Raw genomic sequence first — 22,985 nt, 5'->3', positions numbered from 1 at the left:
AGGGCACATCCATTCAAGCAATTCCTGAATATGAATGTACTCTTTCATAGCTTTTTATAGATGGATCATCTTTAACCTTAGATGTCTTATAAGAAAATGCAAGGCCATTTAACAAGTTTTAAGTAAGGATAGTGAAAGGATACTATAAACTCAAAGATTTACATAGTATGTGAGATCAACAGAAAACACCTGAAAATTTTTGTCCAAGCAACTGGTGTTTAGCAAAATGTCCTAAAAATCTTGATAATATTTTACCACACAGTGCTATTAGTTTCAAATTAATAATAAGATGGAGTGCTGAATAGGGGAACATTTGGTGGGTATTTTTCTGACTTCCAAGTGAAAAGCTTATTTCTTAAGTTGATTCAAATGAAAGTAAGGTGCAAGGAAATGTCAGAAATCTCTATTTCAGGTATGGGTTTTTCAAATCCACTTCTCTTAGACTACTGCTTTTGTTCAAAGCCCCATTTATGTGATTGTTGAGTCCAACCTTATCTGTAATTTTTTTGTAGCCTTTTATTATCTTCTGCAGGTGTTTCCAAAAGATCTGACTGTATCAGTTTGTCTGGGGTACTGACTTATGCTTTGTCTGGTGGAACCTAAATTTGGTTTTTCTGCTTTTTAGCTCAGTATTTCTTTTCCATAAACCATCCTCAAAATAATTAATCCTCTGTGGTGATAAAACCGAAGTCTCACAACCTTCATGTTTACAGCTGGCAATAATACTGGCAACTATTTTTTGCTCTATCTTGTTTTGAAACTACAGTAAGTTAAATACAATCTTTGTCCAAAGTTTAAAGAGGAGGTCAAGGGAGAGCAATATATGTATTATAAGAGGAGCTTTGCTAATTTACCAGTTCAATAATGTGACCAAACCTAGGCAGAATTACTCTGAGACTGTTATTGCCTGGAGAAAATACAAATAGAGTTTCTGAATTTGGAGTTCTGTAATCAGTGTAAACTTCTATTGAACTGCCACCACATGTCTTAGGGACATACAAATGCAACACAGATTAGTATTTGTAGACATGAAGTTGCATTACATGATTATTGATGTTTTAGTGATATATTTTTACCTTATCTGCTGTAGAACTGTCAGACACAAGAAGCAATGGAAGTGGAGTATTTTTTCCCTGACATTTCTACATCATTGTAAATCAAATAATTTTAACCAGTAATCCTAGACAGATTAACAGGCAGTGAAGAGCTATTGCAAAAGGGGAACTACAAATTTGAATCTGAAAGTAACTTGTAGTTTTTCTTTATATTAATATAAACACTATAAATGTGAAGAGTACTGCTTTTGTTTTCTCTCTCCTTGTTTCCTTGGAGTCCTTCAGGACTAGATCCAATGTTTCAGGACTGATCTTTATAACCACTTGTATCTTTACCTTACAGGATATGAAGTCAATGCAGACCTCTTCTGTGCCTTTGGGAAGTTTGTCCTTGTCTGGTGGAATATATGTTTAATAACAGCACCAGAAACACAAGTGTCCTCATATTGCATATTGACTTGTGAACTGGAAACAAGGTGGTGCTTTAGAGTTCTAGATATGCAAAGTAATAGCATTGCTTTTACAGTCTCTAGGAAAAAATAGTTTAAAAAAAAAGCAAGTTCTGTTTTTACAAGGAAAAAACCCCATTATTTTGATGTGTTGATACTGTGTAGCTGCTTAAGGAGACAAAGGTCACCTGGGCAAGCTGGTTCTTTGTTACTTTCCCCCGAGTAACCTTTGTATCTGTTAGCAAAATTCAGGTACATTTGGTAAGAAGATAGGATATCAAAACAGACCAAATTTCATGAGAAATAGATGTCAGATACAGGAGGGTATGTGTTGTGGGAGAAATGCATTGAGAGTTGCACCAGAGCCAACTGGTAAAGTACTTTTGCTATTACTTTTTTTAGGCTTAGAAATACTTCAACTTAAATTCCAAGGCATTTGAGTAGATTGATAACTAAAGTAGAATAATGTAATGAAAACTATATGGGTGTCATGTAAGTAATATTGAGGAATATCATTCATAGATGGATACCTGCTACATAGATAATTTTTCTATCTATCTCCCTGTATATATATGACACGTTTGACGATGCAAAGACATTAGCTCATGGGAGGACTATAGTAGATCTCTTTGTTTTCTGTAACTATGAACTTGTTCTTTCATTATTAGCCTGTTTTTTTCATGTACTGGCTTTCCAAGATGGCCAAATAACTAATTCTGGTGCTTGAAAGAGTAATGTAGGTAATCCTTCACTGTTTGAAGGTTAGCTCAAGTCATCTCAGTGCATTGCCATGCAGTAATTACAGGTAAAGTGGCTGCAATAACTCATATCCATTTAGATAAATACATTTAGAGGTAAGACTTCTACAGGGGAAAGGCATTGTAGAAACTTCAGATGGAATTTCTGCCACTAAGGTGATGAGCTGTACTAGCCAGACAGAAAAAGCATCAGCATAACTTGTGGTTCTGACCTGAGAGAGGTATGGGGGACTGGAAGCTCTTTCATCACAAATCTACCTTTGAAGTAAGCTTAGTCAATAAAATCTCTGCAGTAGGATTTAAAAAACCCTAGAGTATGATTTTAGAAACAGATGCAGTTTGCAGTTTAGTTTTGTTTTTTTTTTTTTAACTGCTAAATACCTTAAGATTGTGTCAAACAAGTTAACACATAAAATGCTGTGAGAGAGAGGAATATAAATTGTTCAAAATACAGGAAGGAGCCATAGTAAATGCTTTTACTGCAGTCTGCTGTAGAAAGAAAATGCTGTGTTTTGTATGATTTATACTCGTAGAGGAAAAGATTATAAGAAAACAGCCATTTGATGAAATTTAAGCAGTTTTAAAATAACCTTATAAATAGGACAAACTTATATAAACTTATAAAAAACTCGTTCTTTATGAACTCCCAACTTCATGTCTTGCTCTTAACATGAGTGACACAAAACACAATCTTTAAGGTGTTGTTTGAAATACAAAGTTGCTTTAACGGGTAAACAGAAAGCCCATACAACCACTGGAAAGTGCATACTAATACATAGGCTTTTCACCTTTGTTATTTTTTCTTAATCCAGAACAGGAGGAGTTGTGTTAGTCAATACAAATAGGGTGATATGGAAGCAATGAGAGTATTATTAAAATGAAAAACAATAAAATAGGGCTGTTAAGGAAAATGGTATGAGTTACCACAACTGCATGCAATCCAAGGAGTAAATAAGGCAATTTTCTGCCTTTGTGTGAAAGGATTGGGATGTATGACATTACAGTACTACTGAATATTTGTCAACCTGTGGAAACTGCTCCAACAAAATTAATGAGTAAAAATGGTACTCAGTGTTTCTATTTCCCATTCAAAATCCCTGCTTGTGAGGCAGAACTCTAAATATAAAAGGGAGTTGGAATTATGTGTGGAATAACATAGTACCTAAAAACCAGTTTCAGAGCACGCTCTGCTCTTGCATCTGATGTGTCCACAGCATCCAGAGTCATCCTGACATCTGGTGCTTTAGCAAAACCCTTAGGAAATATATTTCTTCAAGATTGATTGTTTCAGTGTGTAAAGTTTGTTACTACACTTTTGACTGATGTGTTAATGATATTTGACTTGTTAGATTTTCCTGCTATAATAGTATTTTTGGCCTATGATACCCACCTTTCCTTTCTTGGAGACTTAATACAGAAAGTCATGCCCTGCAGCTTGTCCTGATGTCCTGAGAAATGTAATTAATTTTTTTTTCTTTCAACTTGAATTCAGATCCAATGAAAGTGATAGAAAAACCTATCTATTAGGTGGTGTACAGGCTTTGAAAGGAAATTTTTGGACTGTGTTCAGTGCATAAAAATGTAATAGTGAGACCAGCAGCTTTTATCAGACTGAAACAGAGATAAAATACAGTTGATGGTAAGTAGCAGAAGGCCTCCCTGGCATAGATACAGCATCCTTTTATCTTGCCAAACACTTCCTGTACTTTTAAAATTTTTGAGCATGTGTGCTTTGATAATTTAGAGTTTTGTTTTTGTTTGGCTGTTACTGATTATTTTAACGACTCCAGGTTTTAATGAGAATTTTATTTAGATGCTTGATTTATTTATTTTAAACAGCTCTGGGATGTTCTTTATAGGAAAATAATTGCAGGAAGTATTACATTAAAATAGGTTTTCTTAATTTTCCAGTGCTTTTCACAATTAATGTGTTCTGTAATAAAAAAGTGTTTTGATGATTAGATTTAATACCTGTTGAGTTCTGTGGAGCCATTGTTTTCACCAGTGGTTGTGCTGGTCTTTTGATTATAATTTATTTTAAAGCCCCAAATCAGTTAATAGATGCAACAGAAATTATCTTGATTGCGAATACACATCTTTGAATTCAAGGAAAGAAATTAACTTCAGAAAAGTGCTGATACTATCACTTGAATGAGGATGTATTGACACTGTTATTGTGAGAGAGTGCTGTTTAGCATTGAAGTAGTCAGTTTTTTTCAAAGTGGAAGGAAAATGGATTATTTTCTTCAATCAGAAAATATTCCAAAAAGACAGTTCCAGTCCCTAAGAATGCAATAAGGGAGCATCCCACCTTGATAATAAGGAACTATTTTGGTGTGTGTTATGACTGCTTGAAGATCAGCAAGGTTATTAGAGATGTACTTAAAGAAGCATGAACACTGAATGTGTTGTTGGTCATAGACCGAAGCCTAGTAGGTTTTGCTTCACAGCTCTTCTTATCCGAGGACTTAACTGGGAAGTGATAAACCACAACAATATATTAAAATTTCTACTGCTATGCCACAAAAGTGCTCTTTTAAGCAGGCTACATTTTGCTAAGCCCTTGCAGTTGTCTTTCTAAACCTTTTTGATTATTTTTTTCTGTGCCATTGAATTATGAATTTCACAGCTAGACATTTTTAACTTATTTGTGTTTCATACTTCTCAGGCACTTGGTCACATGCAATTGAAGAAGTTCAGTTTTGATTTGGTATGATTGTAGGGTTGTGTTTTTGATTCTGTTCCTGTATTGTTTAATACTTTGAAATCTAAAATATAAAGAAGTCATTAAATATAAATCTTAATAGAATCATTGAGGTCATGATTGCAAAAGCAAAACATTTTAGGGATAAAAGCCCTTTGCTTAGCATTGTTCTTTTCAAGTTAAACTACTTTTTTTTTTAAACTGAAAAGGAATGTTACACTTCTATCAGTTACCTTGTCACAGGTAGAAATGGATGGCATGGCCAGTTCTGAATATTGGTGGCACAGCCATTAATGATGCACAAATAGCAGTGGTTAACAAAAGTCACTGGTGTGACTCACCCCATCACTGTGAATCCTCTGCGGACTAATATTTTAGTAGTCAAACTCATAAGTATTGAATTATCCAAATGAAAATTAGTAAGGATGATACTAAAACGTTGTTAAAAGGTGCATTAAAATGCAGGTGTAAAGAGTATGAGTCTGTTCATAAATATACATAGACTGCTGCAAAGAGTTAATAATAGGGGTGGGGAGGAGGTAGCATCTATCTACGTTATAATAATAATATAATACACAATTCAAAGGAATTTGTATTAGTCACCAATAGCTATGTTTAAAATCAATCTTTGAAAATTACCAATTTCAGAAACAGACTAGTAGCAAAAATATGTAGATCAATAGTTCCTGCAGACCTGGTTTGATGCTAAAAGTACTAAGAATCAAAGATCGCAATGGCTAAGCTGTCTGAAAAGGCGCATTTTTTCCTCGTTGCTTTGATGAGTAAAGTGTAGTTAGAGGAGGACTCAGCAGCAAAGTACTTTTTCTGGAGCATGAGACAATGTTCTGTGACTTCCAGACATCTAGTATGCAAACACAGAATAAATAATCATCTCCTGCTCCTATCAATAACTTGCTCTGAGCAACAGGAATGATGGTTTTGGTGGTGAGGCTTTTTTTTGTTTGTTTTGGTTTGTTTTTTTGTTTTGTTTTTTTTGTTGTGGTGGTGATGGTGGTGGTTTTGTTTGGGTTTTTTTTGGTCACATCTCATCAAGACAGACTGGTATAATTTTCATTTTGTTTGCATTTTTACCTTCAAAATAGAAATTTAGATAAGTAAGTTTTGAAGTCTTGAGTTTCCTCTCTGTGAATGTACACAAACATTTTCAGCGTATGTTAAGCAGCAGTGTGTGACTGCAATGTTCGTTCTAAGTAGCAGTCCTGCAGAAAAGATGTGAAGAAAATGCATGGCTGGTAACCTTAACATGAGTCAATAGTCTTACAGAGTGAGGCAGGATACCTCACTCATATAAATATCATATAAGGATCATATAAAGTGGAAGATACTGTGCAAGGTATGTAAAACAATCCCTCTACTGCATTTAGCATTAGTGAAGCTTCAACAGGAGCAGTGTGTAATTTGGAGCACTTGAGTTGAAATAAATAGGTGACCCAAGGCAGAACAGCTAAAGGGAATCCACCAGAATGATCATACATCCAGAAAAAAATAACCAACTAGGAAACACGGAGCAGGCATGAGTTCACGTGTTTGGGTTTTTTTTAATCTTGGTGATAGGACTGAAGAGAGAGGTTTGTCTTGGGAAGTGTAAGAAGTTCTTGCAGTGAAGGAGGGGCTGTCTGCTCCTTCTGCTGATGTAGAAGAGGCAATGAGAGTAACCTTGTCTGTTGTGTGAGAAGGAAAGGAAAGACAGTGCAGTGGAGAAGAATGAAAGAGGATAGATTGCCTGGGAATTGTGCAACCTTCATCACCAGGGACTTCAGGATCAGAGTGAAGAGAGAGTGGTATCGCGTCAGGTCAGGCAGATGGATGAAGATGAATGCCTGAAGTTCCTGCTGTAGCCTGTGGGTTTTTATGTCCTTTGTTCGAAATTAGCTTGCTTCTTAGGATTTCTTTTTACACTTTGCAAATAATGATTAAATTAGAAGCACCTAAAAATGATTCAGTGAGGATCTTTTTTCTCTCATCGATAGTAATAGTGATTAAATGCACAAGATTAGGATTTGTCCAGGTATCGCAACAAAGCATCCTACAAAGCCAGATAAAATTTAGTGCTGTGCTATGGTCACAAGAATTCATTCATGAAAGTGAATTCTTCCCCTGCTGTTGAGGTGAGGTTTGGGAAAGGAAGGGTGATTTTTCTGAAGTGTAGTTCTGTGGGGTTGCCAGAAACTTGTTAGTCTCTGAAGTTACAGCTGTAAATTGCTGCATGGCTTTTCACATTTGGTTTATGATTATAACAGGTTTTTCATTTGCATTTGTTTGGCATGAGCAAATTATTTTACTTAATGGCAAAACTAAAGATCCCTCTATTAGAACAAAAATTAGTGACTTCAAGTTGATTATTTGTAGTTATAAAAAAAAAAGATAGCTGTCTTAGTGTGTTTTCAGAACAGAGTATAAAAATTGCTGAAAGATTTTTCTTCACTTGTTCAGCCCAAGTAATTTGAATAAGCTATTTCAGCTTTCATTTTTTCTGAATAATTAAATTTTAATTGAAAATTAACAAATTAAACTAATGCTTATCCAGATTTCTCTCTTCTCTTTCTGCTTATTTTTTTTTGCAAATAAGTTTCTAATGTGTAATGAGTTGCCCAAAATCTGTGAGTTGTTGGTTTTGGGTTTTTTTTTTCCAGATGACAGATTAGAGTAAAAGATACTTAATAAGGATCCCTGACCCATATATTGACTTCTGTTAGTGAACTTCAGTGTTTTTCAGGGATTCCTCAAAATGCATATGTGCATTTAAATTGAATGGTCTTGTTTGGAAAATTCTTTCAACCAAAAATGTTGTTCCAGGCTACTCATGCAATGATATTAGAAATGGGAACCTTCCTAATAAGACATCTTATTTAAAATTTAATTTTTTTAAATGTGATGCTGTATTTTTACAGTGGTATGACTATATAAATATTTTTGTCTGTAGGAAGAATCTTCTGTTCCAAACAGAGCTGTTTAAGTGAAGGACCTTTGACTCTAGAAAAAAAGGTGAACTGCTGTGAATGGTTATTCCAGAACAACTGAGGGGTGTTTTTCATTTTGCAGCTTTAGAATGCTCCTACACGGATTTCTAAATTGTCTCTGTTGTTAAACAGGTTCTGTAACTCCTGAAATCTTGAGCGTGAGTCAGGGTGTTGATACTTATTTTGCTAACCAGTACTGTCTTATCTCATTGTACTTTCTCTTCTCATCTCTACCTACCTTGAACTTAGGGTAGAAGATCTTCGGTGCAGGAATTGTTACCCAGTGCTGTGTTGATTAGCCATCTGGTATAATGGAGTCTTTGTGTGAATAGGGCTCCTTGTCCTTATCAAAATCCAAACAGTAAAATATCTTAAGGTGAAAACACCATGGGGATGTTACAAGCATTTTTGTAGAATATTATCAACTTGTGAATTTGCAGGGGGAAAAATGATGCTTTAGGTCGATGTATTATATATCTGAAAAATTTTAGTGCCTGTGTAATGTGTCATTAACTCTACTCAAAAAATATTAATTAGGCATGTAGCTTATTAGCACCCTGTTTATATTGAAGCACATTTTGAGAAAGGTATGGTTTTGTTCTTTGAGTCACAGTGTAACAGTAGAAAGTCTTATGTGGTGAAATGGTGTGTTTCTTACCTAACGGATTGAATTGCTACAAAGTTCAGCGTTAACTCTGAATTTAAAGATGTACGCTGCTTGTTTATTTCTAGAACTTTTGTGGAAACAATCTAAATGGAGTGCTTTGAGAGCTGTGTGCCCACCTACTGCATTTTTTTGATGTTGAAGCAGTATTTACCTGGAATGTATGCCTTTATTAAAAAACAAAATAGAAACGGGGAGGGTGGTGGTATGGGGGACAATTTCTTCTGCAAATCACTGAGCTTAATACAGCACAAGTTGGATCTGTTATTGCTGTTGGAAGACAATGGGATATATCTTACCTCTTTTGATCACAGTCAAGCTATAATATTTTCTTCCATCTTTAACCTGCTCTCAGAAATGCAACACCTCAGATTCCTTTTACGTATTTTGTACACGAATTGTAGAGTTACAGAAATCCACTTTGGAGCCTTTCATAAACAACAGTAATTATGTTTCTCAAGGAAATTTTTTTCTGGATTACTAATTTTTTGTACCTGTTTTACACAATGTGAATTACTTATTACTTATCAAATTGTGATCTTTTGCCTCTTTGCATGTGTTTACAACAGAGCCTGATAGATTCAGGAAGGGCTTGGGAATTGCCTAGAATGTGTTCAGTAAATCACACTAAGATATTGGGATTTGTTATGTTAACTTTTAGGTAGTCTAAACTGTTTTGGTGGAATACTCTTTTCCTTAGATCAGTTTAAACTGGGAAAGCAAGACAAGAGCTGTAACTCAGCCTTATAATTTTTACAGGTCACACCTGAATAGGAGCCCCTGTTTTGTCCAGGATTTACAGAACGAAGGGTATCTAAATCACTCTATTTGAGAGCAAGTCTGACATAGATTATCAGCTTTAGTTGTGAGTTTCCTTACTTTTTTCCCCTCAAAATAAGCACTGCAGGTTTCATTATATAAACATTAGCATTTGAGGAATCTTTTGACTGCAGATACCAAGAATGGATTACAAGAAGCAGGACAACAGGAAATACAGGATTATGGAGTTAATTATGTTTCAAACCAACTGAGCTCTAGTTCAATTCTTTAACTCACCTCGATAGTAAAACAAAGAAAGAGAAGATGGAGAGAAAAATAATGTAAAGGCAATGCTTTCCAGTTTTGCAGCTACGTGAATTGGTAAATTGTACACAGGACACTTGTAAATAGGAATAATTAGATCATTTTTCTCTCCGATATTAAGTGATATGGTAATGTTTCATCTGTATCTCACTTGCATATTTTTTATGTAAAATGTGTCTGCAAATGTGCCTAATAAACCTGGGCAACTGTAGAGCTGGTTTCCCATCCCTGTGCTGGGGTGGTGGACAGCAGTGGTACTGCCTCCCGCCAAAGGATCTATGGCAATTTGGGTAGAAATGTCAGCAGCTTGGCGGCTGCCAGCTCATGCAGGTTGAGGATAGACACCAGGGTGTCAGTGAGGGAACATGGTGCTGGAGCACAGCAACAGCGAAAGGAAACGCAAGGAAGATGCAGTCAGGGAGAGCCTGTGTCTGGATCCTTGCACAGCTTTACCGGGACAGAGAAACTTGGCATTTTTATCAATACGAAATTGGTTTAAAACTGGAAAACAAACCTTAACTAACTTTTCAGAGACTAATGTTTAGGTTTATCGTGGTATATGTATTGTATATTTATTTTTTTTTCCACAGAAACCTGCTAATATTTTAGTTATGGGTGAAGGTCCTGAGCGAGGAAGAGTAAAAATTGGTATGTTTATATCTTTGATAAGTCCCAGTGTAGCATTTAAGTTAGAATGTTCTGAAAGTGCAGTTGTACCACCTAAAGTAGTCACTGTAATACTAGTATATGCCTGGGCACATTGCCCAAATGCTGTTTTCTGAGTGACTGACTTCATGATATTAGCCCCATGCACCAGTTCTGACGATGAAATGCTGTAGCCTCATCAATAAAACGTGGAAAATGTCATTATATTTTGTTTAAGTGGGTGTTTGTGTGGGGTGGGGGATTTTGATGTGGGAATAAAAGATGACAACTAGCTAGGGGGAAAGGAGGAGAAAGAAAGGGGATTTTAAAATTTCCTCCATTTACCTCTGTAATGCCATGACATTACTTTGCTGCTGCTTATAAAAATCTAAATAGGGAACTACTCATTGCTACAAAACTTAAATGTTTTTTAATGGAATCACAGTTGTCATTTAGACTACAAAATATTCTTGAAAGAGTAGGCAAGTCCCTTGGAGGTAGACAAAGGGATCTTAAAAGTTGAGAAAACACAGTAATCCACCCAAAATGCTTAGTGAGAACTCCTGCTAAATGCTCAACCTGGGATTTACCAGGGAAGGAAAGACCCAATGTTTTCCCACTATTGTAACATTTTGTGGTGGGAGTTAGTGTTTGGAGTGAGAGGATAATTTATAGAACTTCAATTGTTTTAAATTAAATACGTAAACAAAAATTAACAGTAGTCTAACAGTAATAAACTGTAGCGGGCTGTGCATTATCGTGGCAGTGCTGTGACAGCAGGCTGCTAATGCACAGCCTGCTTACATTTGTTATGGTAAGGCAGCCTTGTTTGGAAGGGTTTTCTAAAGCTAGTTCATCTTTTTCACTTCCCTCTGGCTTTCTTTTATGAGATTATTCTTCTGCATTGTTGCTCTGTTCTCTTAGTGTTTTGTTTATCTGAACTATATTGTTAATCACCAGTATAATGATTCAGGGTAGGATTTTCTTGGAGCATTCAGTGCTGCTCTAGTCCTTCCCTTGCCCTTTGAAACTCATAGAGCAGATGGGCTAGGGCTGAATGCTTCTGCAGATCCTACCCTGAAAGTTTTTAATGCCCTTCCAAGCTTTAAGGTTGACAGTAGGGTTTGAAGTCTTCTGCACAGAAAACAGGCACAGCATGGACAGCAGAAGGGAGAATTCCTTCATGTTACCTTATTCTTCATTGAGCAGTTGCTTCCAAAACAGAGAATGTAGGTCATCCTCTGGGCACGTTCACTTCTGACAGTGGTGGTGATAATTGCTGTACACAACTGCTTGCTAGTAATTTCATGTAGACCACCCATTTATTTCTTAGCTTATAACTTTGAATTAATTTGGGAATAACTTAGAAAACAACTAAATTAAGTCACTCTGTTAATGGACAGATGAAAGATTCTGTATTGGGCCGCCAGTCCTCTGAGCCATCCATTCCCAGTGGGGGAAGAGGGAGGGGATCCCTGGATTTCTAAGTGTGTTATCAAAATGTAGAATTTTTGTTTCTTATTTTCTAAAGATATTGCCACAGCAGTAAAAGAATGCAGAAGTTATACCCATACCAAGGGCTTCCACTTTTCCAGTGTAACTAATTTTTCTAAAAAATACATAACTTAAAATAATTTCATAGGCTTTTTGTGTCATTCTGAGTCATAAATTCACTTTCTGCCAACAATTTTCCTTATTATTCATAGTTATTAGTGACTTGATCAATTTTGAGTAATTGATATTTCAGTGTAGAAAACGGTAAAATGTTTCTCTTTTTAAATGCATTAAAACAATCATAAATAGGAATGCATATGAAAAATAATGAAGAATTCTGTAGTCAAGTTAGACCCATATTTACACTACAGTTTTCCCTCATGTAGGTCCTTTTCCCTTGGAATGGCTACTCATCTCATTTCATTTGAGTCTTTCTCAGCATATGAATATCCCTACACCGCAGAGTCCCTCTGTCTTGGGGTTTGGGGAGTGGTGGGTTGGGAAAGAGACCTGGTGGGAGAAGCTGCGTGTTTTAGTCTCTGCCCATTTTTTCCTGTAAGACTTATATTTGATAGTTCAGACAGCTTTCTAGGCAGTTGTATAATGCCAATTCTAAAAAGTAGTTTTTAATGATATAGTGCCCACAACCAGAATTTTAAAATTATAGCCTAAATGGTATTCAGTGCTGGTATATTGATACTGGAAATACATCTTGACAGAAAATCAGCGGGGAGGCAGATGCTGTAGGCTTAGTTGCTGGTTTTGTGTGAAGGAAGTCTTGCTACAGCTAACTTCATGAGGAGGAAGCTTTTGTCATGTGCATGTATGTATTATAAATCATTCTAACCTTTGCAGAACCTGCATTTTGCTCACTTTAAAAACTGCTTTTTGAAGAACCATCCTATAATAACAGAGTATTTTACCAGAGAGTATCAGTAAAATGAGTCAGGATTTACCAGTGTCCTAAGAAGTGAGTTGATGCACTTCTTCAGAACAATGGTTAATTCTTCATTCTAAATGGCTTAGTAATGATTTATAATTATATACTTTGTAGATTATGCCATCCAGTAACTTCTACAAAAGCTTTAAGAAAAATCTGCTCACAGAGTTCATATCTGCTACAGTCCGCGTTTGCACTTTATTTAGCAGTGGTGGTAGCACTAACAAGTAAACTCAATCAGTTTGTTTAAAAAAAAAATAATTGGTAGTTTTCCTCAAATTTTAAAGCATCTCTCTTTGAATTTTGCAGCTGACATGGGCTTTGCCCGATTATTTAATTCACCTCTGAAGCCTTTAGCAGACTTGGATCCAGTAGTTGTAACCTTCTGGTATCGAGCTCCAGAGTTGCTTCTTGGAGCAAGGCATTATACCAAAGCTATTGGTAAGTAAATTGGACGAAAACTGACTATTTTGTTCTTTATGTAATCTGAATCCAAATACTGAAGTACTGATAAATAATTCAAAGGACAGTTGCTGAGTTAAAGGTGCGTTACTTGCTTCTTGAAGAAATATTAATCTTTAACAAGTTGTTTAGTTTACTGCGGCCTCTGGCTGTATATAGGAATGAAATATTTCTGGGTTTTGGTTCCAAATGCCCTGTGATACAATCTAAGTTTATATGGCTTTCACACAAGACTTTCATAAATGCTGTTAAATAAAAATATGGATGTATCTTTAAACTGCTAGTAGAATTCATGTTATGATGACTGTGAGGCACAGTGCATTAGTTTTATTGCAGAGGTTATTATCTAGTGTAATAAATACATGAAATAAGGAATGTACAGAATGGAAAATATATTGAGTACTGAAACTAAACTGTAAAATCAAGCTGCATTTTAGCCTCTCTGTGTTTTTTTCAAAGATGGATGACAGATGGCCAGAGCCGTTGTGTGCTGGGGCTGTAGGACAGGGAACAACCCAACAGCAGGCTGGAGGGACGTTCACCTTTACTGAGTGTGAACAGCTTTGCTATGGAAGGGAGAGAGACTGTAGAGAAAAGGATTGGGAAGTTTTTCTTTTGCTGGCTGGTTTAAAAGATATGCTAGAGCCTGGCAACCATTTTTTGGGAGATAACTTCCCCTGCAATGCTTCACTTGGTTTGCACAGACATGGAGGATGTATGTCAGCGTACTGTGTCATTTCTGTATTCTTTCCTCAGAACTCAGTCTTTTTTTTTTTTTTTTTAAGAGCTTGTGTCGATGTTTTTGTCAGACATTCTAATCTTTATGCCTCAAATGTATTTTCATTTACTTCTCTGTTAATACTGTGTTTCTTTTATAGATCAAATACATTTCTTTATATGTTCCTTTAAACTGCTTTTTTTATTGTATTTGCATGTTCCCTCACTTTACTGGCACTTTCTTCTGCTTGCAGCATGTGAAAACTGCATGGGCAGTCATAGCCTTCAGTACATAATTTTTTCAGTGTAGATAAAAACTGACTGTGTAGAAACACTGACTAATGGGGTTATGTTCGCTGCATCATTTGCTTTTGTCCTTGTTCATGACCCTTTTCTTGTTTATTCAAGGTTCAGTGTAGCATTACTTTAAGTTAAAAATTGCATTTGTATATACTAGAAAAAATCGGTAATACAACTGGGAAAATGCAGGCTATCTGATTTAAAGATTGGGATGCAACAGTTAAAACATAAAAGCTGTGGAAGCTAGGGCTTGGGTTTTATTTTAATGAATGTTACAAAAAAAAGAGGGTGATGTATGTGAGCGTGGAGAAATTTTCTTGTTACTCTCTTTCTGCAAGGTTTTATAAATAGCATTTGGTTTAGTCCAATATCGTGGCTTTTCAGCTTATATATTTTGGGTCATTTAATATAAAACTCAGTGGTTGATCAGCAAAAGACACCCATCTTGGCCAGGCCAGTGTGGCAGTGAAGCACCAAGATGCTGCTTAGCTTTTCTTTGTGTTTTATGCATCCACAAATACCCAAGTAGTTTCCTTTGCTTTTTTTTTTTAACTAGATTAATTTTTTTACAATGTTAAATGGTAACTACACTTTAAAAAAAACAACAAAAGCTTGTATGATGCTCTCTCAGCTCCCATGTAGTTACTGAATTATGTATTTCCATCCATAGCTAAAAGAAAAAGTTGAAGAAGTGTTACATCTCTTCAATAGAAACTTGACATTTTCAGTGGAGGAACCTTATCTCTGATAAGCTAAACCCTGACATTCTGCCTCACCCAGATGCTTTCGGAAAGATTAATTTGATTTTTCTTTTTAATTTCTGTTCTCCTTTTTTAAAGATATTTGGGCCATAGGGTGTATATTTGCAGAGCTGCTAACATCAGAGCCAATATTCCATTGTCGACAAGAAGATATCAAAACTAGTAACCCTTATCACCATGACCAGCTGGACAGAATATTCAATGTAATGGGATTTCCTGCAGGTACATACTGTATTTTTTTTATCACCACTTTTCAAAGAAAGATATCTGTATGGCTTTCTTTGCATATGAAGGTGACAGCTGATCAAAGCAACAGAGCTGTTCAAACACAGTCTTTATTTCATTAGGTATAAATATAGAATCTAATGGTCAAATTATGTATTTCCCCTATTATTAATGATAGGATTATCTTTGTGTATGCAAGTATCAGTGTTTTATTAAAAGATTATGTTGAAATGCTGGATGATTAAAAATCAGGAGTATTTCTGCATTTCAACGGTACTGATTATAGATGTAGAATGCAACTGATAATTACATGAAACAAAGCAAAATATATACATTTAGTGAATATTATGCAGTTGTTTAACTTATGCTAAATTAAACATAAATATTTTATGCTAAAATAAACATTTGGAAGTAAGGGAGGGTATTTAATTTTTTTTTTTTCCCTGGTAGAAAGCTTGTGGTGTGGAGAAAATTTCTTTATTTCAAACCAGAAGAACAAACTGGTTGCATGAACCAAAACAAATAACATTGTGGATATAATTTGTTGCATTTTCCCCTCAGTGTTGGTTATATCTTGTATTTCTACAGGCTGCCTTGCATCTGCGCAGTTAATGCTTCGTCTTCTAGGGTTCACATGATTGCAGATGTCAGGATAACAGGGGCCTTATTTTTACTTTTTGGTTATCTTTCTCACTGCTTGTGTTCCCTGCTGTTGTCCATTCACTGTTAAAAATGTTTTTCTTGACTGTTCTTGTGGATTTTCCTCTTTCTATCACATGAATTTTGTGGTCTATATGTTTGTGTGGTTCTAGAATTTTGTTATTTAACATGCTGTTATTTTTCCCTTTGACTTTTTTTGTGTATGTACTTCATTGTTTCTGTATTGCTCTATGAGATTCTTGGAAATGTTTCTTTTGCATATTATGTACTTTTATTTTCTGGAAAATCCTCCTTAGTTTTACTTCTTTAAGCAGCACTGTTCTTTTCTGCTTTTAGCCTAAAATTTTACCTTTTTATGCTTTTCTTACTTCTTTTGGGTTTTACATTGATTTTCTATAGCTTACATAAATAGATGATACTCTCATTACTGTTCCCTGATTGATTTAATTAATCCTCTCCAATGGTCTGCATTTGACCTTTGAAGATCCTTTGTTGTTATCAAGAAATATATTTCATTTAGTTGCAACAATTTTTTTGCTTTTTAATTGACACTATATTTGAAATAGTTTCACATGTCTTTGGGAAAGAGGAGAACATTTTGTTTAACTAAGTAATAATTAAATAATTAATCTCTGATTTATTTGTTCACCCAATACTTTTAATCTCAGTTGTGATCAGTCTTCGTAAAGATCTGAATTGAACCAAACTACTTGCCCATAGAGCCTTTTCAGGAGTTAGACTGTAATATGTGTGAGGTTAGGTGCTGATAGTAAATTTTTTGTTTAATTTTTAAATCCATTTTGGCCTTGGCTTCAGAGAAGATAAGATGAAATAATTGTCAGTTTGAGTGTGCAAATTTTACTTTTTCTTAACTTTTTGTTGGCTAACAGATTTCTTTTCGGTTGAGACAGCAGGACTTTGCGCAAGCACCTCTGGATATTTTCCTGTAATTAAAAGCTGTCAGAATGAAGAATCCCTTAGAAGGAGACAGCGTTTGCTGGAGTCTTATGTACTCCTGTCCCGAGATGCAACTGTGTCTAAATAAGTTAAATAACAGTCTTGAAGGGTTCAGGCACAATGCCCGATTTGTTTTTCATCAGTATTGTGTTTGGGGCATATGGTGATTTTCACTGTAGCTGGCATCTGTTTTTTCAAGTTCTTGAGTTAATCAGCACACAGCTGGAACCTCTTAGGTGTTGGTAAGATTTTTTTGTGAAAAGGTGATGAAGAAATCTGGGCTGAAGAATATAAAGAAATAAGTAACTGCAAGGTTAGAGAAGCAGACTGAAAAAAAAACAAAAAAGGGCTATGGAGATACTTGGAAACCCTTTGTTTTACTTGTGGAAAAGGGAAAAACCAAAGTTAATACTGATTTTGCAGATAAAGATTGGGAAGACATAAAAAAGATGCCCGAACATTCAACTTTAATGAAAGATTTCCGGAGAAACACGTAAGTCTGAGTTGAGCTTTCTTAAGAAAACATATCTCTCTCCTACACTAAATTTCTTGTAGCTCAGGTTCTTTTGTGTGTAAATGCCAAACAAGGACTATGAAATAGTTATGACTTAGATTGTGAAATGAGAAATGAAGTTGTTTTGTAGTGGTGAACTTGGCCTGTTGAGGTGGTGTGAATTAGAAGGGGGTAGCCAGAGACAGCCTGTAAGTGGTAAGGTAGCAGATGTGAAACAGGTGATGCCAGTAAGACCCCACACAGCTTGGAAGCTGGCAAAGCACAGTTTGTCACAGCTGTTCCCAAATCCGTGGTCCTGGAAATGATTTTTCTGTAATAGCTGCATAAAAGGGGTCTGGTAACCTTATACCGTTTCCAGCAAACAGTGGGTATAATTTTTAGGGTTGGTGTCTGGGGTAGCTTATGAAGGCTAAAGAAAAAAATACCCTTCAGCTTTGCTGTCACATTGACAGCATCTAAAACCTGCACTTAAAATGCCACCCTGTTGCTTGATTTCCATGCTGAAGGATTTGGGGCTGTACAGTTACATGCATTTCTTGCATCTGCCATGCTATTGTAACCATTTAGAAACCTTATTTTTGAGTTCCTCTTCAAAAAAGTTAATGAATTTTCTTGTAGCAACCTGTATGTTCAAATGGGTTTAGTATTTATCTGCATCTTTACTGTCTTGGGAAATACACAGAATCAAATAATATAGTAGTAAAATTGCCCACAGGCAGTTTAAATCCAACTGATAGTTTGCTGTCTGAATGTGGGTTAAAACTGTGCTTTTTACAAGCGTATGAGGGAAACAGATGCCTTATGTAGTGTCTGATTTTTAAGCAATCTCTGGTGTTAGTAGTTGTGGTTTTTCCCTGCTTAGCAGATTTGCAACGGAGACTAAACTGTTTTTATTAATATGTTTTGTGGCTACTAAGAAAGTTTGGCACTATCAATGATTTACACATTAGAAGTGTCACTTTTATTCCTTTTTTTTAGGTATACCAACTGCAGCCTTATCAAATATATGGAAAAACATAAAGTTAAACCAGATAGTAAGGCATTCCACTTGGTAAGTTCATGCATACATAAAAAATCAAACCCCTCCTATAAGTTACAGTTGTTCAAAGTAAGAGTTGAACTGGAGTCAAGTACACTGTGACTAAGTTTATTTTGTAAATAAAGTTGGGAATAACTGATACTCTACAATCTGAGAGTTGCAAAATCACTGTATCTTTCCACATTGATAAAATTATTCTGTGTGTCATTCACTGGATTAGCTTCAGTGTCCAGTAATTTTAAAGTTTTCTGTCTTCAAGTCATGTTTAGCTCTCAATTAAATTTGCAGTGTTGCTGCAACTCAGCCATTTTGCTGCTTTGCGTACTTTCAATAGCTTATTTTTTACGTTTTAAAAGTTCCTATATGCCTCATTTTTTTTACATATTCATTATTAAGCTTTTGGGGAGACCTTATAGCAGTATTTAAAGGGGGGACATGTAGAAAGGCTGGAGGACTTTTTGCAAGGGCAAGCAGTGATAGGACATGGGGTAATGGATTTAAGCTGAAAGAAGGTAGATTTGTATTGGATATTAGGAATAAATTCTTGACTGTGAGGGTAGTGAGGCACTGGAACAGGTTGCACAGAGAAGTTGTGGATGCCCTGTCCCTGGAAGTGTTCAACACCGGGCTGGATGGGACTTTGAGCAACCTGCAAAGTGCCCCTGCCCACAGCAGAGGGGTTGGAACTAGATGATCTTTTAAGGTCTCTTCCAACCCAGATCATTCTATGAGATGATTCTGTGATACAAGCTTGTATCTTAGACTTAAAAATAAAATTAACTTAAGACTTGAACATGTAGTTCGGAAAGTTTTAATATGTCTTCCCAGTGCGCTAATCTTATATAGCTTTCTTATGAATACTTTGTAGAACCTTTACAACAATAATTTTCTTTCTAGAATGTATTACTTTTTTTTAATGAAGACTCCAGTTAAAATTATGCACTTGCTCAGCCCTGGAAGTGCCTGCTTTATGTTGTTTCAGAAATTATACTATATTGGGCCTTTTTCTCTGTTTTTTAAAGAACATTCAAGCCACTAAAATAAACTCTGTGTGTGTGTATATATATATATATATATATATATGTATGTATGTATCAAATTGGAGAAAAGGGAAGATGGTTAAGAGGCCTGGATGTCTGAGGACCATGTGGCTTTTATTCAAGTCATTGGAAGCTCTACCTTCTCTGATGATCAGATCCAAGGGTTTTTAAGCTGCTTTCTTTTAGAATGCATCACTGCAGTTCAGCACTAGAGTTAAATAAAATCACTGGTCTTTCATTCCTAATTCGTGAGACCCCAGCTGGAGTGCTGTGTCCAGAGGAAGGCCGTAAAGATAATCAGAGGGCTGGAGCATCTCTCCTGTGAAGACAGTCTAGAGAGTTGGGGTTGTTCAACCTTGAGAAGAGAAGGCTCTGGGGAGACCTTATAGTACTTTGCAGGCACCTGAAGGGGGCCTGCAAGACAGTTGGAGAGGGACTTTTTTTGATAGGACTAGAGGTAATGGCTTTATACTGAAAGGAGGTAGATTTAGATTGGATACTAGGAAGAAATTCTTTACTCAGAGGATGGTGAGGCAGTAGAACTTGTTGTCCAGAGAAGTTATGGATACCCCATCCATGGAAATGTTAAGGACAGGCTGGATGGGGCTCAGCTGTTCTAGTAGGTGTGCCTGCTTATTGCAGGGGATTGGACTAGATGACCTTGAAAGATCCCTTCCAGCCCAAACTACTGTATGATCAAATCTTGCTAGTACATTATGGAAAGTTTCTGAATGTTTTCAATACAGCATTTGTGACTGGAACTGAGTGTCCTGGGCTTTGCAAGTGAAAATGTGTTCTTTCATAGGAAATGAAGTTACTATTTTAAAAGAAGAGAAGAATGTAGTTATGCCATTTATGGCATAATGTAGTTAGGCTTTTGAGTTCAGACACATTTGTATTGTCTTTCAGGAATACAGTAAAGTTTCTGCAAATGGTTTTGGTAATGCAGAGCTTTTTATCTTTTATTTTTTTGCAGCTTCAGAAATTGCTCACTATGGATCCAATTAAGAGAATTACCTCAGAACAGGCTATGCAGGATCCCTATTTCTTGGAAGATCCTCTTCCCACGTCCGAGTAAGTGGTCAGTTTATTAATCTCTCAGTACGTTCAGAGATGCTTTGGAACTGTGTGCTTTCTCTCTTCCCTAAATATGTTTGTGAATATTGAGCTAAATACTTACTGTCTAACAACTGAAGAAACCACTTAAATGCCATTTGTGGTTTTTAAAATTAAATAGCATTTTTATTAATCTCTTGCTTTATGGAACTTAGATCCTATTAGTTGCAGCACTAATCTTCTTATTCACTGACAGGTTGATTATGCATGCTACAGATCTTGGTAGACAACTGCTAAGTGCCGCAGGTCCACTTCTCTGCTCTAGAATGCCAGATGACATTCTCTAATTAGTTTACATTTTTCTGTCTTAGCCTTTGTTGTAAATTCAGTGGGTGGGGAAAGTCAACTCTGTGTCTCTGTGCTGTCATCCTTAACAACTTAAAGCCATCTTCTGTAGACACATCTCAATTTTGTTTACGCAGGCAGATTTACAAAAGGGAGAAAATTTATGGACAGTGAATGATTTCATTAAAAATTAAGCCCCCCTCCCAAAAGACTAGCCAGAGAGAAGATTATACACCTTTTTAGGAAAACTATTAGTATATCCCATGTGTGATTCTCTACCCTTATCTAGGGAAGAATTTATAAAATATGTATATTTATAAACAATTAATTAAAAATTCAACTATTTCACTAAAACCTACTGGATTATTTATAGTATCTCCTGACCCCTCTTCTTGGTTTAAAGTCATGTGAATGCCTGGCTGTTGCAGAAACTGCTTTTAGGACAGTGTTTGTCTTTTTTCTCAAGTTTAGGTTGGCCTTTTAATGTGAATACATGAATATTGCTAACAGGTGTACAGAGACTTCATTATAAATACATTCTGCTGATTAAGGGCAGGTAAATATTAGCTTGCACTAGCAGTAGCAAATCCATGTGGACCATGAGATATGAATTGACAGGTGACATTTCTATTTAAACCTTTTTCCAGGTGGTTTTATTAGTAGTCAGTGGAGTTTCCAGGATTGTTTTTGTTATTCCTGAAATTGTGAACAGCTCTTTTTGCCTGTGCAGATACCTAACGGGTGGCATACCTTTCCAGCCAGCAGTTAGCAGAAACTGTGAAAAATCTACTGGGACTTTAAATTAGTGTAAAAGAGTCAACTGAACATTAAAATCAAATGTGAATAGGTTGTTACTATGATGATAATAAGACAGGGAAAGGGATGGCTCAGGCAATTTGAAACTGGCATGGGTGAAGTATGAATCTTACAGGTCTAACCCTTCTGCTCTAATACAGTGATAAATAGACTTTTTTGGGGGGCAGTGTTTTTGCAGGTTGTCAAATCCCTTACCCAAAACGGGAATTTTTAACAGAAGAAGAACCAGATGATAAAGGAGACAAAGTAAGTACTAGAAGAACAGTATCATCATGTTTCACTGGCTTTCACACTATTTCCTGATTTCATGTTATTTCATGTACTGCTTTTGAGTTGAAATTTTTCTTTGTGTTTAAACAATTGAGAAGAACCAGCAGCAGCAGCAGGGCAATAACCATACTAATGGAACTGGTCATCCAGGGAACCAAGACAACAGTCACACACAGGGACCCCCACTGAAAAAAGTGAGAGTTGTTCCTCCTACCACTACCTCAGGTGGACTTATTATGACCTCAGACTATCAGGTATTTGTTTTATTCACATATTTTTTATTTGTTTCTCATGTTTACAGCAGTGTTTCTTCAAGCTAAAAAAGTAATTTTGTAAGTGTCACTGTATTAACTGATATTTTTTTACATCTTTCAAGGGTTTTTTTCAGATTCATTTAGTTGATGGTTTGTTGATATGCTGATGCTCTTTAGGTTAGCAGTAACGAAATCAGGATCAGATATTACTACAGTTACTAATTTATTACCTTCATATTAGGAAATGCTGGTCGTGGAACAGGAGCCAGTTGTGCTGTGCACTGTATCACCTATAAATGCCATTTCTTACTTGAACAAACCCATAGTGGTAGGAGGCAAAGGATATTGTGAAATAAGAATCTGAACAAGAATTTTAGTTGGGCAGGTGGATGTGAAAACAGTATTTTGGATGACAAAGACTTGGCATGATGCTGTCATAATCTCTGTTTTGAAGATCAAGGGAGATTCCAGGTTGAGTAAACCAAATATTACAGATCTGAAGACAGGCAAGATGGTGGCAGTCAAAGAGTGAGGAAGATGAGGAGTGTAGGGGGAAAAAAACTTGAGGAAAACATGAAAAATGTATTCTAGCCTTCCTACATTTGAGCTCATGGTCAGACATCAGGAATCAGAGCCTGGAGCATAAGAATAGTTTAGTCATTCCAGGGAACGATACCTGAGTTATTTGGGTTACTACTGGAGACTGGGGAGAAGAGAGTTAAGGACAGAACCTTTAGTTTAATTGAAGCTAAGAAATTATGAAAGAGGAGCAGGGAAGACTTCAAATGATACATGT

The 22,985-nt window shown here is 36.0% G+C and overlaps 1 protein-coding gene across 5 annotated transcripts in view; it reads left to right on the top strand.

The window, feature by feature from the left end:
* The window catches only part of CDK8 (cyclin dependent kinase 8), a 73,854-nt gene that overhangs the window by 45,771 nt on the left and 5,098 nt on the right, over positions 1-22,985 (top strand). For 3 of the 5 annotated variants that reach the window (XM_051779048.1, XM_051779050.1, XM_051779051.1), the window contains 8 exons: positions 10,285-10,342; positions 13,083-13,214; positions 15,092-15,235; positions 17,279-17,348; positions 18,348-18,420; positions 20,425-20,522; positions 21,833-21,911; positions 22,031-22,189. In XM_051779048.1, coding sequence (XP_051635008.1) covers positions 10,285-10,342; positions 13,083-13,214; positions 15,092-15,235; positions 17,279-17,348; positions 18,348-18,420; positions 20,425-20,522; positions 21,833-21,911; positions 22,031-22,189 — 813 coding nt within the window. The remainder of the gene's footprint in view (positions 1-10,284; positions 10,343-13,082; positions 13,215-15,091; positions 15,236-17,278; positions 17,349-18,347; positions 18,421-20,424; positions 20,523-21,832; positions 21,912-22,030; positions 22,190-22,985) is intronic. The other 2 variants (XM_051779049.1, XM_051779052.1) reach the window with 2 other exon arrangements.

Source organism: Manacus candei, unplaced genomic scaffold (assembly GCF_025592945.1).
Source record: "Manacus candei isolate 608988 ecotype Guabito, Panama unplaced genomic scaffold, ASM2559294v1 h1tg000014l, whole genome shotgun sequence".
In the NCBI taxonomy this organism is placed as follows: domain Eukaryota; kingdom Metazoa; phylum Chordata; class Aves; order Passeriformes; family Pipridae; genus Manacus; species Manacus candei.
Note: the sequence above shows the minus strand (reverse complement) of the source record. Positions and strands in the feature narration are given on the sequence as shown.